A 16,141-nucleotide genomic window follows, 5' to 3' on the forward strand; every position below is an offset into this window, starting at 1 on the left:
CTGCGAGACAAATGTTGGGTACAGAAACCCTGGGTTAAATGAAGCATTGGTTAATATTCTGTGTGAATTAGGTCAAGTGGTGAGATGGTATCACATCACACTCTTTCCTACCTCCACTCAACACATTGGCTACTATTGGCAGGGATGTGGAAGTGTAAGATGTGATAGTATCACAGGAAGGATAACTGACTCTACAAGTCACAAGGAAGAATTATTCCTGTTGGCATCTTTGTTGGCATGTGCTTCCATCCTAAATAAAAACCAAATAGCTTAAGAGCAGGACTTTGACTATCATTAAGCATTAATGCAAGATTTGGTAAAGTTTTAAGTCAGTCAGTCAGTCAGTCAGTCAGTCAGTCAGTCAATCAATCCTTTATTCTGTCACTGACCAACCAATAAGTTTTAACTTACTACATTTCTGAACTAACCATTCAAACACTCATCTTAAACTAAACCATCTCAGTGAAGATTATGAATATGTTTGTACTTTCCTGTTACAAGCTGAGCCAAGACGGCCAGATTAAAAAAATCAAAGTTGTTTTTACTGAAGCCTCTTGATTGAAAATGAAGATATTACTATGGATAGAGCTTAACTAGGAGAGACATGGACTAAAGATCTTAGTTAGTCCATGGACTAAATATGGACTAACGCCTCAAACTTAAGAGATATACTGACTCTCTCACCTAGTTTTCAAAAACTGAAAAGATTCTAATAATCACTAAGATCTGCTATCTCTCCATGGAACTCAAAGAAGAAATGAAAGAGAACATCCTCTTCATGACTAAGGGTGCAAACATCCTTAACAAATTTACAGAAAATTAGCTCTATTAGCTCAGCAGGACTTTCCTCTGAATAAATCTGTTCTGGATTGCAGTATAAGCACTGGAATAGTTTTAATAGCTTTCTCTGGATTATACTTGGAGTCTACGCCTCCACGTCTTCAGACCTTTTAATGTGTTTCTTAATAAGAGTGAATCGTTGCCACACTCCAACAGGACTAGATAGTTTTCTCTTTTTCCTGATACTCAAGACTAGTTCTTTATGAAGCAAGGGAAACAGTTTCGAAAATCCAGGCTATATCTACTCCTTCGATTTGTTACCTGAGATTAACAGGCTAAAATCAATGTCTGGCAAAGAGTAATCTTTAAAGTTGAAACAGCTTTTTGAATGCCAAGCTTTAAAAAAAACATACTGATATAAGTAGACTTTACCTAGCCACATTTCTTGCATTAATTTTATGAAAAGTACACCTGTCATTTTTAATGGACTGTGCTTACTCAATTGTCTACAAGTTGAACTCTACATTACCTAGTCATAAGATGTAAATGCCATAGCAGTTCCCCAGCCCCCAGGTGTACTGAAACTGGTTAGGCTAATTCGGCCCATGAAGAGAATTAGAAATTGAAATCATGTGAAGTATCCCAGTGGTAGTTTCTGTATGTTTACCAGTCTCTCATTTATGGTTATTTATGTCTTGTTTCTCCTAACTCCTCCTCAAATAGTCACTATCCCTACTTGTCTATATGTCCAAATTCCTCAGAACCCCCATACTCCAAAGAGCTACCTTGGGGATTTTGATACACTCCCCCATTTAATAAGGCCCTGTGCCATTGTTAACATCTTACAGTATATTAGAATAAGGTCTCCTTGGTTTCACATATGTATTCCTTTTTTAACTTGCGAATGTAAATTATATCCATACATTTATCTTGATGCTGTATTTTAAAGTAGTAAGTTATATTCTATGTGTTAACTTTTACAGATATCTTCTGTTTTAAGGTTAAAACATTCTGAATGGCCGATATGGATATTGTCTCCCTAGTGCTTTTTTTAATACACTGCAGACTAAAAAGAAAGCAAACAAATTTTGCAAGAGCACTGACAGTGCTTCAACAGTGGTTGCTGTGTAGTAAAAGGACATCTTGGGCATGCAGAACTAGTTGCATAAATCTTTAAATCTCAGTCATAGGACTCTTATCAACTCAAGCAGCTGCTTATAATTGAGTTTCATTGTCCTTCAATTGGCAGAACAGGTGCTGCAGGTGAGTCAAGTCCCCTGCATGGCTCCCAAAAGAGTTCTGGATGGTTGGGTGGTTTCTCCCTTTCCAAAACCACAGAAATAAGAATTTGAAAAACAAAAGATGGAGGAAACCAAACAATTTCTAACTTAGACTGCTTTGCAATTATACAATTAATAATTTTAACAAAATCAAATATATAACTTGATCCATTAATATTTCCAAATATGTTGGTCTGCATATGAACAGATGTGAAATTATTTAGCAAACTCATATAACTAATATGCATATACACATACACTAAACTATCAATACCAAGAAACTGACCAGAAGAAGAACGACTTACCTTTTTAAACATAACTAGTGAGATGACTGCTGTTGCTGTGAAAAGTGCTGCTATGATTATCATCATAATGCCTATTGGAATGCTGAGGTTCAGCCCAGTGAGAGAGGAAATCCATCCACTAAGGACAAAAGAAACAACTTTCAAATGTGTTGTTCATATGGAACATCTTGTACAACCATAGTTATTAATCATAATATGATAATAATACCCTCATGGGAACATATCCTTCTCTCCAAGACAGACTACAGAAGATAATATCAAAACACAACTGAGGTGTTTAACACTTTTTTTGATAATCTTTCTCTTCTGTAAGAATGGACAGCACACACATTCTGTGCTTGTGTTAGAGGAGGGTTTGAACAGAGATAAGAACTAGTTGCTTACTCATAGGTGGTCATCTGTGCAGACACACACATAAGATACTGCACCTGCAAGAGCCTCTCTTTGAACTTCCTAAAGCTGAGACATTTAGGTGGGAAGCCCACCCTAATTCCCATCTCCCACATACCTTGATGGCAGCACTTTTACCTTCCCCTTTAGCTCTGAGATTGTTTCAGCAATACTCCTATGCAGAATTATGAAAACACACTAGAACAACTGCAGTGGGTTTGGAAGGTGGGTTGCATGACTACACAGATGCCTTCATGAAGAATTACAGTTACAGATAAGCAAGCTGTCTTCTTCTTTTGTGGTATCTGTATATACACACATGGCTTATTGAGAGGGGGAGGCAGCATTGCTTAAGGTATGCTGTAGGTAGGCTGTGACCAGGGAAGCACCTTGCACAGGTCATGGGGAGGAACACCTCTTGAAAAAGCAGCAGAGACAATGACATCCCAGTTGGAATAGTGATGGTGAGCAACAAGGCAATGGTGAACAAGATGCCAAGGCATAACAAAAGTATTTCAGAAACCCAGACAGGCAGTCTTTGTGTTGAAACAGAGGAATCATTCTTGCCTCTGTAACAAATATCAGGCAGTCTGATTAAGATAGAAATCTATCAGTGAAAAGGTGAAAAAGTCCAAAGGTGTGGTTGAGTTTGAAACGATGACAGGAAGGATAATGACAAGGTTTAAATAAAAATGTGATATGACTTTAGGCAGGAAAGTCAGATGCAGCCTCAGTACTGCCCTGTCCTTATTATAAATGGAGAATGAGAACAGATTGCAGCCAACGCTCGATGGTATGGCAATGCTCGATGAATGAGGTAAGGCCTCATTCAAGATAAAAAGGCTTATGGAAGCCTTTGCACCATCTGACTAGGGTGACAGTAACAGCAGTGGAGGTGGGAGTTGGGGTTCTACTCATCTGAGATCAGCCAAATAAAATGTGGAACAGGAGGTGGCACTCTATTCTACAGTTTAGAATTCTTTTGCAGCTCTGCAGCACCATCTACAGAACAGCATTTAGACTTGGCTTTTTTTGTAATGCATCATTGGGGGCCATCACTTGATTGCTTGTGTTTGGATCTGTAGGCTTTCAAGCTGGTGGATCCAACTGTGCAGAAACAAACCCAAGGATGGAGCCAAAGTAGAAACTAGTGGTCAGGACAGACTTAATAAAGATAGTGCTATGAGCCTACAGTCTGTAGGAGGCATTCTCTTAACACTGTGCAAAGGCCTAAGTAACAATTTCATCAAGATTGCTCATTAAAACCCTAGGAACACAAAGGTACCACGTGGCTCACACCTACAGAGAAAAGGCAAATACTATGTCCCTCAGTTGGTGGCAATTTGCTCCCTTTGTCCATATCCAAAGGGCCACAGGCTGTTGTAAGAAAACACTGTTAAAACAGCAAATCATTTAAAAGAAGGATTTATAAGAAAAGGGAAAAATAGGAAGAATAAAATTTTGGAGAGATCACTCAAGCTTCATCCTAAAAACTTAAATGAAATAGAGGAAGTCTTCAGCAGTGTTGCTGCCACAACAGCTGTCAAAGAGAAAGAACTTCCCCACAGAAGTGGAGAGCAGGGAAGGCTTCCCAGCAAAACATCTCAGATGTAGAAATGACCATGGTGGCTCTGAACAGCAGCATAGTCCCTCCTGTGTAATGCACAGAGACCAAGCACAACAGATCAAAGTTCATTGTTTCCTGTCTTATTGTATGTCAGCATTAATTGACCTATGTTATATTATACCATAATTAAAGCAAAACTTTACGTAAAAGAGTTGCAGCAACTGTACCTCATGCTAAAAGGCTTAATATCTGCCTATTTGTATTATACAACTACCTGGTTAAGCATTATTTCACTTGTACAGATACTCCTTGAGGAAAACAGGACATTAGATCATAATCTATACCATATGCTTCTGTGCCATAATGGTGGATCCTTCTGCTCCAAATTCAAATTAAAAAATGGACTGAGTTCATAGGACTGAGTTCTTTTATCAGAAATCAGATTTAAAGCTTGCAAATCATGAGTGCCTCTGCAATAACTTAAACTCAAATGCCAATCACATCCTGGGATGTATGTAGTACAGAGATCCAGAAGTTCTAATAGGAACTGCATGATGAAAAATTTCACCAAACCAGTGGTAAAAAAGCATTAAAGAAGCAACTAAGAGGCATGATAACTAGGTTCTCCCTTTTTTCCTTGTAAAATGTGGAAATGATTAAGTATTATATGGATATTTTAAAGCTACATTTGAATCTAAAACCCTGTTGACATAGTAACCTAACCACACAGATTCCAATTCATATGTTCTTAAATGCCAAATAATGTAGTTGCTCCCAGAAGAAAGGCAAATGGTGACAAGGAAATTGCTTGTCAGCAATGCAGGGGCATTCATTAAAATCCCTTACCAAGGACTATTGGCTTGCAGTTTCACTGTCTGCTCCACTTATACAACATGTTTTCATGGGAATCTACAACAGTAACACGTTTGTGAATAAATAAATGCATAATACTGTGTCTGTAGAATATCCCATCAATTTTCCAAACCATCATATGCTATCATTGAGAAGCTGCAGGATAAACCACATGGTCAAACAGCATGACCAAAAGGCTGATATGCAAATCAGAAAGCCCTTGGTTCAAATCTCTTCTTACCCATGAATATATTATGCTGCCTTAAGCAAATCATTCTCTCTCTCAAACCCTCCGCCACAAATATGGGAAAGTAGTATCCTACTTTACAAGTTGCATGCAGATAAAGCTTTTGAACATTATCAAGTAAATAAATGCAACATATTAAACAAGACAACAGTGGAATGTTTTCATCAGGATTAGAATAGGAACCATATGTATCTTCCAATTGAACTTTGGCTACCGGATGGTATAGAAAGTAACCATCATTATTACTTAATAAGTTACATAATGAAACTTTGACAAGCTACATAGTGAAACTTTGTTTCATTATTACTATGAAACAAAGTTATAATAATTGTTGTGTTTATTATAACTTCACATACATTTTATTGCTCGAGTGACTCAAGACTGATCTATAGTTAGTGATTTATGAAAGACATTCTACTCTTTTGGTGACACACAAGGTACCTGATAATCCTTTTAAATCACTAGCTGCAAGTCATTACAAGGTCTGTTCTGAAGCAATAGGAACTAAACCAAAACTTTTGGAATCAATTTCTGAGTTGTTTACCACCCAACAAGCCAGGATTCCTGACTCATCTGGCACATAAAAATCCCAGGGATAATTCTGAGGTTGTTTGGTGTATGGAAACAGGTACATGCACAAGAAGTAGCATGCATGCTTGCTAACACTATTTCCAATAGCTTACTCTTAACAAATTGCATGGTTTGAGAACTGAGTGTTCCAGATTCCTTGCACTCAGCCTTGAATTCAGGAAATCCAAGAGACTATTTTCCCCCTTTACCTTCAATATGATTGTGGCAATTATTATTATTATTATTATTATTATTATTATTATTACATTTCTATGCCGCCCCTTGCCAAAACCTCGGGGCGGCTTACAACATGATAAAATACATTGAAATACAATTATTAACCAACTTTCATAGGTACCACAGATGAAATTAGAAAAAATATTAAAAACCCAAAACACTTAAGTATAAATAAGCTGAAACAGCTATATGTAGTTTCTCCAATCCGAAACAAAAAGTAGCTCAATATTCAATAAGATTAGCATTCTTCCTGTCATTTCACCATGTTTGTTCATTGTTGTAAACCATCCAGAGAGCTTCAGCTATGGGGCAGTATAGAAATTAAGATAAATATGAAACTGATAGAATAAAATGGAGAGCATGATGACCATGGAAGCCTCTTTGGATATTCCTTGAATAGGTGGAAAATAAATGTAATAGTAGGAAAGTGAATCCCCATCAAACTATTTTGAAATGCACTTTAGCTATTCCTTGAATGATCTTGTGGAATGTTTTCCATAAACCTCTCCTATAAAGCATAAAGTGCAGTACCCCCATTAAAAGGGATTACGTTTCCTTTATATCACTTCACAAAATGTTTCTGGAGATTAAGATTTAAACAAAAGAAGCTTTAATTTCTGCTACTACTTGACAGCACGTTACATTCTTCATCAACACTATCTGTGTTTACCTCCAATGCAACTACATCAAAAGGCAGTACAGCCAACATGGCATTTGTCAGGATTACACTGTACAGTCTACAAGCAGGATCCAATGGTGGTGCAGTGCTTGGGATACTGTGCTAGCAAAAACCAACACCAGTACAAATTAGCAGCACCACAATGTTATTAGTATTTGCTAGTGTAAGGTAAGAAAGAGCAATTAGCTGCTGAATTTTTCAAGGTACTCAAGCATGGCCTCAGGACACAGTTAAAAGGCTATGACTATCTCTGTCACTGTCAGATTCAGAAGACTGCAAGGGCAGATGTTATATTTTATGAAGAAATCTCTTCCTGACCTCAATATACTATTTTTGAAGTCACTTTACTATCTTACACCTGCATAGTCATTGCTGAAGTCTGAATACTGCACATGGTCAATAAAAGTAGATTGTTGTTGTTAGTCACGAAGTCGTGTCCGACCCATCAAGACCCAATGGACAACATTCCTCCAGGCCTTCCTGTCCTCCACCATCCCCTGGAGTCCACTTAAGCTCACACCGACTACTTCAGTGACTCCATCTAGCAACCTCATTCTCTGCCGTCCCCTTCTTCTTTTGCCAACTATTGTTCCCAGCATTAGACTCTTCTCCAGGGACTCCTTCCTTCTCATTGAGTGGCCAAAGTATTTGAGTTTCATCTTCACTATCTGGCCCTCTAAAGAGCAGTCAGGGTTGATCTCCTCTAGGACTGACCAGTTTGATCGCCTTGCGGTCCCAGGGACTTGCAGGAGTCTCCTCCAGCACCACAATTCAAAGGCCTCAATCCTTTTGCGCTCAGCCTTCCTTATGGTCCAAGCTTTCACAGCCATACATTGCAACTGGGAAAACCATAGCTTTGACTATACGCACTTTTGTTGGTAGCCTGATGCCTCTGCTTTTTAGTATGCTGTCTAGATTTGCCATAGCTTTCCTCCCCAGGAGCAAGCGTCTTTTAATTTCTTGGCTGCAGTCCCCGTCTGCGGTGATCTTGGAGCCCAGGAAAATAAAATCTGCCAGTACCTCCATTTCTTCCCCATCTATTTGCCAGGAAGTGAGAGGCTCGGATGGCATGATCTTAGTTTTCTTAATGTTGAGTTTCAAGCCAACTTTTGCGTTCTCCTCCTTCACCCGCATCAAGAGGCTCTTTAGCTCCTCTTCACTTTCTGCCATGAGAGTGGTATCATCTGCATATCTGAGGTTGTTGATATTTCTCCCAGCAATCTTAATTCCAACTGGTGATTCATCTAGCTCCGCCTTTCTCATGATGTGCTCTGCATATAAGTTAAATAGGCAGGGTGACAGTATACAGCCTTGCCAAACTCCTTTCTCAATTGTGAACCAATCAGTGGTTCCATGTCCAGTTCTCACTGTTGCTTCTTGACCCGCATATATGTTTCTCAAGAGACAAATTAGTTGGTCTGGTACTCCCATCTCTTTAAGACCTTGCCACAATTTGTTGTGATCCACACAATCAAAGGTTTTGGCATAGTCAATGAAGCAGAAGTAGATGTTTTTCTGGAACTCCCTAGCTTTCTCCATGATCCAGTGTATGTTGGCAATTTGATCTCTAGTTCCTCTCCTCCTTCGAAATTCTGCCTGTACTTCTGGTAGTTCTCAGTCCACATACTGCTGGAGCCTAGCTTGTAGGATTTTGAGCATAACTTACTTTACTGAAAATAGTCTGATTTGTCTTTACAAGTGCCAATACAGGTTCAGAGAAACTAGAAACTGAGGACAGATCACACAGAACACTCAAGTTGGTAAAGGTGTCCACCATCTTCCTGTTTTACACAGTGGGCACCGTGATTTAAAGAGATTGTTATCCCATGTGCTTTGACCCCTATTTTAGAAGAATCTGCATACTAGTATGATATGCATGTGTGGCCATCTGGTACAGACTGGCCACATACAAATATGACATGGTGCCCATGGGAAAAAACTTACTGTTTTCTATTCTTCATGTAGCATTGGAGAAAGGTTTAAACCAGCTTTCAGTCAGAAAAATCAAGTACTAACGCATCAAGTACTAAAGAGTCAAAGCCCACATTTCAGCCCTGTATAGCCATCAATGCAGTGCACTGGTGTAATTCTGCAATAAACTACATGCCAAATTGCACTAAAAATGATACTCCAGAATCCCAAATTGCACTAAAAACGACACCCCATTTTCCTTCAGTTATCCCATCAACCCCAGTTGCCTTCAAGGATTTACAGAGAACGTATCAACTGCCCCAAAACACATATTGGCAACACCTTCAAACAAAACATGTGTTTCATTCCCTATATGGCCCAGCAGCATTCACTGCCTCAGAAGCCCCAACATTATTGGAGGACTTGGCTAGCTCTACAAAGCCAACAATATGTATTTACAAAAGTCTCTTAACATACAACTGGCCTGACATCCAAACACTCAGAAAAGAGTGGAGTGGGGAATTAGAATGTTACATTGAACCACACCAACAGAAAATAGCTGCATCCCATATTCCCTAACCTAAAACTGTGCCTTATACAGCAAAAGCTGCTCTTTCAGGCATATCGGACTCCATGTGCCTGTTTCAGAAAAGACTATCACCGTCTAATAAATACAGGTGATGTAGGACAGCAGAAGCATTATTAGTGCACATGAAGTGAAAATGCCCAGGGGTGGCCCCCTTCTGGACAGAAGTTGTTAAACACATCAACTTTAGATGTTCTTAGATCATAACATAAGTAAAGCTTATCCTTTAAGTGGGCCATACAAGTGCAAGTGGGCCATACAAGTGCTCATGGTAGCCAAGAGACTCAGAGATGGAAAGACAAATCATCTTCCTCAAGACCCAATGGACTGAAGACCTCACAACACTGGCATCCTGTGAGACAATATATTACTGACCACAACTACATCTCAAAACCCATTCCAACATTTGGTCATCCTACCTCAACCTATATTAATGATTTGGAACAAGAGCATTGTATATTTGTATGTGTATGTATAAGCGCATATGTATACATATTATTAGTAATACTTTCAAGACCAGTTCAATTTATCTCTGATCATTACTCTGGGGCACTTTTTTGTTTTTATGTTTTTCTTTTGTTTCCCCATTTTTCCTGTATATGTGTTTGTGGTTCTAACTCACGCTTTCTATTCTCACAGGCTTTCTGATGTTTGGTTTTGTTGAAGATTGTAAAAATCAAATAACCATGATAAGTATTAAAAATGCATGGAAAACTGGAAAAAAACCATTGCATGCACAATAACTGGTTCATTACGTACTAAAACTAATGGATTCTCATGTAAGTGTTTTGTCTACCCATACCATAGCAGCATGTTTGCATGGCATTGTATAGCAAGACCAAGTAGTTCCTTGTATTGTGTGTAGACACTGGCTTCATGTAACTTGCCACAAATAAACAACCACAAAACCAAAACCTCCACCAACAAAATATATAAGCTTATGGCAAAGAAGAGCATGGGACTAATTAGAAGACTATGACAAGGCTGCGAGTACCTTTTTCCTTCAGCAGACATCCTCTGTAATTAAAGACCAAGTACACAATGGGACACTGGGTACTAACTTCGAAGGTTCAAATCTGGAATTGTGTGAAGCTAATACTGCCCTGGCACTGCCCAGGAAAACAGGGATCAAATGCCTCCCCCCACCCTTTTAGTGCTGCTTTCCCAAGTGCTGAGCAAGAAAAATGCAAGTCTAGATGTGACAAAATAAGTTTGGAGAGAATTCCTGGAAAGGCAAGGAAGATAAATCTTCCCTCTGAAGAGCCAAAGTCACATGGTAAGGGTATGCTATGCTAACCTATATGTCAGCAATGCATGAAAAGTGGGGTTGGATGGGTCATACCATACCAGAATTGATCTCCATGGTAAATTTCTCATGTCCCATTCTCTGTATTGTATGAGGAAGCATCCATAAGACTGGAACATGCCCAAATTAAATTTGATCAGGGAGGGTGTGTGGAAAGCCACCAAATGTGTGTGTGTGTGTGCAAGGAGAAGGCCGTGCTGACAACTAATCTGTGCCATTTCAGAGATGAGAGAGTTTGGTCAGAAAGATGGAAGGACTAGTTTTCAAATAAGTGAGAAGCAAAGTTTACTTTTGAATAAAGAAGAATCATGTCTGATTATTATTGTGTCATTGGAAAAGCAAATTGCTGGTCTTGGATACAAAAATCACAGTCATGTGATTCCTGTCTTTCTGGATGGTGCCAAGGAAAAAATCCCCCGTCTTTTGTATGTCATGCACACCATGTAACATTAAGTCTCCTCTTTGATGGTTCACCTCTCTGCTGTTCACCAGCTGGCCCAGTATCACAGTGTTGTGGTTGGCAGCAGTGTTGTAGTTCATTGGCCTACAATTTATAATGCTGCTCTAACATTAGATAAGAAGCATTAGAAGTCTGTGGTCAAGAAACAGTATTTATGTATTTCATCTTTATATTGCCCAATAGCTAAGTTCTCTGGGCAGTTTTCAACATCAAGAATTTCATTTGTCACCTGTCCATCGCATGCATTTGGATAGATTGTTCATGGAAATTGTTCACTATGGAGTTTCAGCAGAAAGCCGTTGAGACAATGATGCTGCTTATAGCACACAATGATTCTGCTCAACCTCTGAAAACATTAAACGCACATGTTTCTTGGTGGGCCCTACAACATGTTGTAGTTTTTTGTAAAGGTGACATATTACTGCACCTATATTTACTGCTGAATAATACAGTAAATTACTTACCAGTTGCCCCATCCTTTGAAACCTGCAGCCTGGAGTACATGCACAGCAAATTGACAGATGTACACAAAGAAGAAAACAAAGAATCTGAAAGAACTGTCACTCCTGGAAGAGAAAGGAAAAAAGTAATATGTTTTCACAATAGTTGCCAAACATTGGAGACGATGTTCCACAACTCTACCAGAACAGCATATTCATCAACAGAAATATACAAATCCAAGTATCTTATTTAACACACAAACTGTATTTTATGGCTACAGCAGATCCCCATGGAAACACAGCTGCCTACTTTCTGGAACAGTACTCCTAAGTGCCATCTATCAGTGCAATCTTCCCAAACAATAATAATTAAACAGTGCAAGAACAGCAACAGCCAGTAAAATGTCAAACCTCAGAAGCAAAACACAAATGAAAAGGCAAATAAGACCAAAAAGCATATTAAGGAAGAAAATATATGTACATATAACAGCATTATGCAACAAGTGCTGGGAATTCTATATTATACCAAAAATTATTTTAATCATTGATAATCTACAATAATATTTTCATCAGTTTTCTATTTTGAACCTTTTCTTATTCAACTGCAGGTATACTTTATTCCAGGATTTTAAACTTGCATTCTTCCATAGCCAACATGGGTGGGGGAAATGGACTTTGTTGCTCTTAGCTGTGAGAAGATTAAAGCTGTGAAAGAGCAATTCAGGTATATAGGCTACATGAAGGAAAACACAAAATTCAGAGGCTGGCCAGAATCTGTCCTCATTACTCAGGCTGTTGTCCCTGGTCAAGAGCCTCTCCCTGCTCACCCTGTCTACCATACTATATTCACTGTACTCCTATACCAACCTGACTCTAAAAATAGACAACGTATTTTGAAAGAAAGGCTCTTTCTGGGAAGCAGAAGAGACTATGCAAGATCCATCACTGGGATCCCTTAAAGAAAGGGCTGAAAGATAGAGAGTAGATAAATAGGAGAGCTACTCATAAGCAAAACTTCTCCCTTCAGACAACTTCTTCCAATGTGTTATGTAAAGCCACCAGTGGTCAGTGAGCTAGCATGATAGGTAGGAGGTGTCACTCACTGTTCTACAGCCAGAGTGCAGCTGCATATAAACTGGGTGCCAACTCCTTCTGCCTGTTTTCTTTACCATTGGTACAAGGGCATGGGACTCTCTTCCAGCTGCTGATCACCAGCCTCGTATCTGTTACACTCCTCACTGTCTGCCTCCTTGGGAAAAAGTTGTCTGCTATTATCTAATTAGGGTTAATTAAGCAAAGTGTAGGAAGAGGGAAATGTGGTCCTGCACCAAATTAACTCAAGAGGTTATCCTTTGGAATTTTTGAAATAGTTCATCTTTTTTTGAAATCTCACTTTAGAAAAATGAAAACTACACACTAGTTTTACTCATCTGCATAAACAAATGTAATGAACAACATATGTAAAATAATTGGACTATATATAATTGTTAAGGTTATTTAAAAACAGACTGTCTGCAAGAGATGACAATATTTTTCCCTACAGTTTTGAATGCTTTAGCTATAGATTTGTATAAGAATGAGAAAGAACAATAAAATGGCTATGGATTTACATTAAAGTAGCAATAAATTAGTAACGAATTAATACATACAGTATATGAACTAAACTAGTTATTAAGAGAACCCTCTATAATCAAAACCAAACTGCAGGATTTTAAAGTATGAACACATTATTTATATTTTGGAGTGGCAAGACTCCTCTAGCTTATCCACCATTCTAAAACTAGTAAGCACTAGCAATGCCTGCAAGATGTTGATGATTGTACTTCTGCAAAGCTTTTGCAAGAAATCACATTAAAATTACAAAACCAAGTTAAATGAAATCTTAAAAAAGCAGTTAAATTATGTGATACTTTAATAAAATCCCACACTAGATTGAAATTGTTACCTGAAAGCACCATAAAGTGGTCTGTACCAGCAAACAAACGAACAAGGAGTAAAAAGCAAGAACCAGAGAATACTCAGTCCAAAGTCAACTCCTCGTGCAGGATCAAGACAAAACCAGGCCAGACATCCAAAGATGTTAAGAAATAATGTCACTGCATGGACTGCAAAAACACAGGCATGTTAAAACTGAACTAACACAACTCTATAATTATAATTAAAACTATATAAGAGCCAGTGTGGCTTAGTGATTAGAGTGTTGGACTGGGGATCTGGGAGCCCCAGGTTCTGGTCCCTGCTCATTCCCAGAACTCAAATGGGTGACTTTGGGCTAGTCACAGATGGTCAAGACTAATCTACCTCTCAGGGTTGTTGCGGTTGTGAGGATAAAACTGAGGGGAGGAAGAGGACTGTGTAAGGAAGGAAACAAATATAATAAATCAGTCAATAAATAAGAGATTAATTTGCGATTTCCATTAGTGAAATGGAAAGGGAAATGTTCCTGATGACACTCAGCTCTACCACTCATTTTTGTCTAACCCAGATGAGGTGGTAACAGATCTAAACCAGTGTCTGACTGGGGTGATGGCTAGATGAGGACCAGCAAACTGAAGCTTAAGCCAGACAAGACAGAGATGCTATTGACAGGGGCTCCCATGTCCAGATGCAGGATATTTTCCCCTGTCCTGGAAAGGGTTGCACTCTCCCAACAGGACAGAATCCTGAGCTTGGGGGTACTTCTAGACCCTGAGCTGTCCCTGGAGCACCAGGTGGGCTCAGTGGCCACAAATGCTTTTCACTAGCCATAATAAACTTCAACTTCACCAACTTCAACCATATCTGGACAGGCAGAACATAGCAACACCCTGGTAGCCTCTCAGTTGGACAATTGCAATGCACTCTATGTGAGGATGCCCCTGAAAATGGTCTGCAAGCAAAACAGAGCAACCAGATTGCTAACAAGGACTGGTGGCAGCAAACATGTAACATCAGTTCTCTTATCAGTTGCATTAGCTGCCAATTGAAGTCTGGGCTTGCTTCAAGGTGCTCATTTTAACTGATAAAGACCTAAATGGTTTAGGACCTGAATATCTGAAGAAATGTCTCTCTGTGTAAGCCCACCAGGATCCTAAGATCTTCATCAAAGGTCCTGCTTTGGGAACTGCCTTTAAAGGATGCTAGGAAGGTGGCTACCCAGGGTATGGCTTTTTCAATTGTAGCACTACATATGTGGAATCGGCTCCCCAGAGATGTGTGCCAGGCACCTTCTTTGTACACATTTTGGCACCAGGCAAAGGCTTTTGCACTTTTGAAGTATTTTAATTGTTGACAGTTTTAATTCTAATTTAATTTTAATTCTAGGCTATCTTAATTGATGAATTTTAATATTTTAATTGCTGTTTATAAGATGCTGTCCAATCTGTTAGTGTATGATGTCAACACAGTTGGTGCTCCTGCTTTTGGAATAGATGTTTTTATTGGTACAGATGTTTTACTACAGGATATGTTAATATTTTGGTTCTTATCTTTTGTCGATATTTTTAATGTGCAACCTGTTCAGAGAACCATGTGGCTATTCTAACAGTCTATAAAAATGTAAATAAATAAAAATTTGAAAGCCAGTATGTGTTAATTGTTAGAAGCCTCTGTTAATATGCATATATTTCAGGAAACAGATTAATTAGAAGGAAAGACAACTGATTCAAAGCAGAAATTCAAGAATAGTCTCTTTCCTGGCAATGTAAGCCCCCATGATTTAAATTAATCCCCACTAAGTATGATGATTTGGTTTACAAGATTTTTGTAAGAAGTATTTTTTTAATTAAAAAAAATACTTTAAAGCAGCAAGCATTGAAATAGATTAATTGCAGAGATGTTTGTAAAATCATGACAGATTGAGCACCACTGATTTTTTCCCTGATAAAAAATAATTCTCTATTACTAGCAAACTTAGCAAACAGCATTTCTTGTTTTAATAGTTAACAGTTCTGCAATAATTACTGGGTACACTTATTTTTTGCAGATACTATATAATTTTCTGAGGGCCAGGCCAGTGAACACATATAGGAATACCACTGTACCCTATAATTAGTTATACTGAAAGAATACAATGCTTAAGTCATTTGCAAGTTCTTATAAACTGTTAACTTACCTCCCTCCATTTTTTAAGGATTGGAAACCTTGCACATTATATTTATTCTAACAACAAACTTTACATATAAGCTTAGAAAGTTAATTTGTTCATATCACTCTACTGTTAAGGGAAATTTCTAGTAAAACATTGTCTCATTGGAAATTAGGCATTGCCAGCTACTCAGTAATCATTCTACCACGTGCTCAATATACTGTAAAAGAGAAAGATTACTGCACTGTTCCATGAGAGGAAAAGAAATTGAAAACATTGAAAACAGTCAGCCAATGCCTTTATTAGGACCAACTAAACTGTTAAAAAGAACTGTAGAAGTTTCTGCATTCTCTAGAGCCCTTTTGCAAGCTAGCTGGTACAAAAAAAGCAAAGGATAAAAAGTTGGTACTATTAAAAGGTTTTGCCCAAGTATGAATTTTAGATATACATGTGCTGCTGGCAAAC

At 38.4% G+C, this 16,141-nt stretch overlaps 1 protein-coding gene across 3 annotated transcripts in view; it reads right to left on the reverse strand.

Annotated features, from left to right (window-relative positions):
• The window catches only part of SCAMP1 (secretory carrier membrane protein 1), a 51,793-nt gene that overhangs the window by 4,316 nt on the left and 31,336 nt on the right, over positions 1-16,141 (reverse strand). For 2 of the 3 annotated variants that reach the window (XM_044446294.1, XM_044446295.1), the window contains exons 6-8: positions 13,556-13,715; positions 11,635-11,736; positions 2,366-2,483 (exon numbers count right to left, since the gene is read on the reverse strand). In XM_044446294.1, coding sequence (XP_044302229.1) covers positions 2,366-2,483; positions 11,635-11,736; positions 13,556-13,715 — 380 coding nt within the window. Of the gene's footprint in view, positions 1-111; positions 251-2,365; positions 2,484-11,634; positions 11,737-13,555; positions 13,716-16,141 lie in introns of all 3 variants that reach the window. The other variant, XR_006416280.1, reaches the window with a different exon arrangement.

Source organism: Varanus komodoensis, unplaced genomic scaffold (genome assembly GCF_004798865.1).
Source record: "Varanus komodoensis strain SLA01 unplaced genomic scaffold, ASM479886v1 scaffold5, whole genome shotgun sequence".
NCBI lineage: Eukaryota > Metazoa > Chordata > Lepidosauria > Squamata > Varanidae > Varanus > Varanus komodoensis.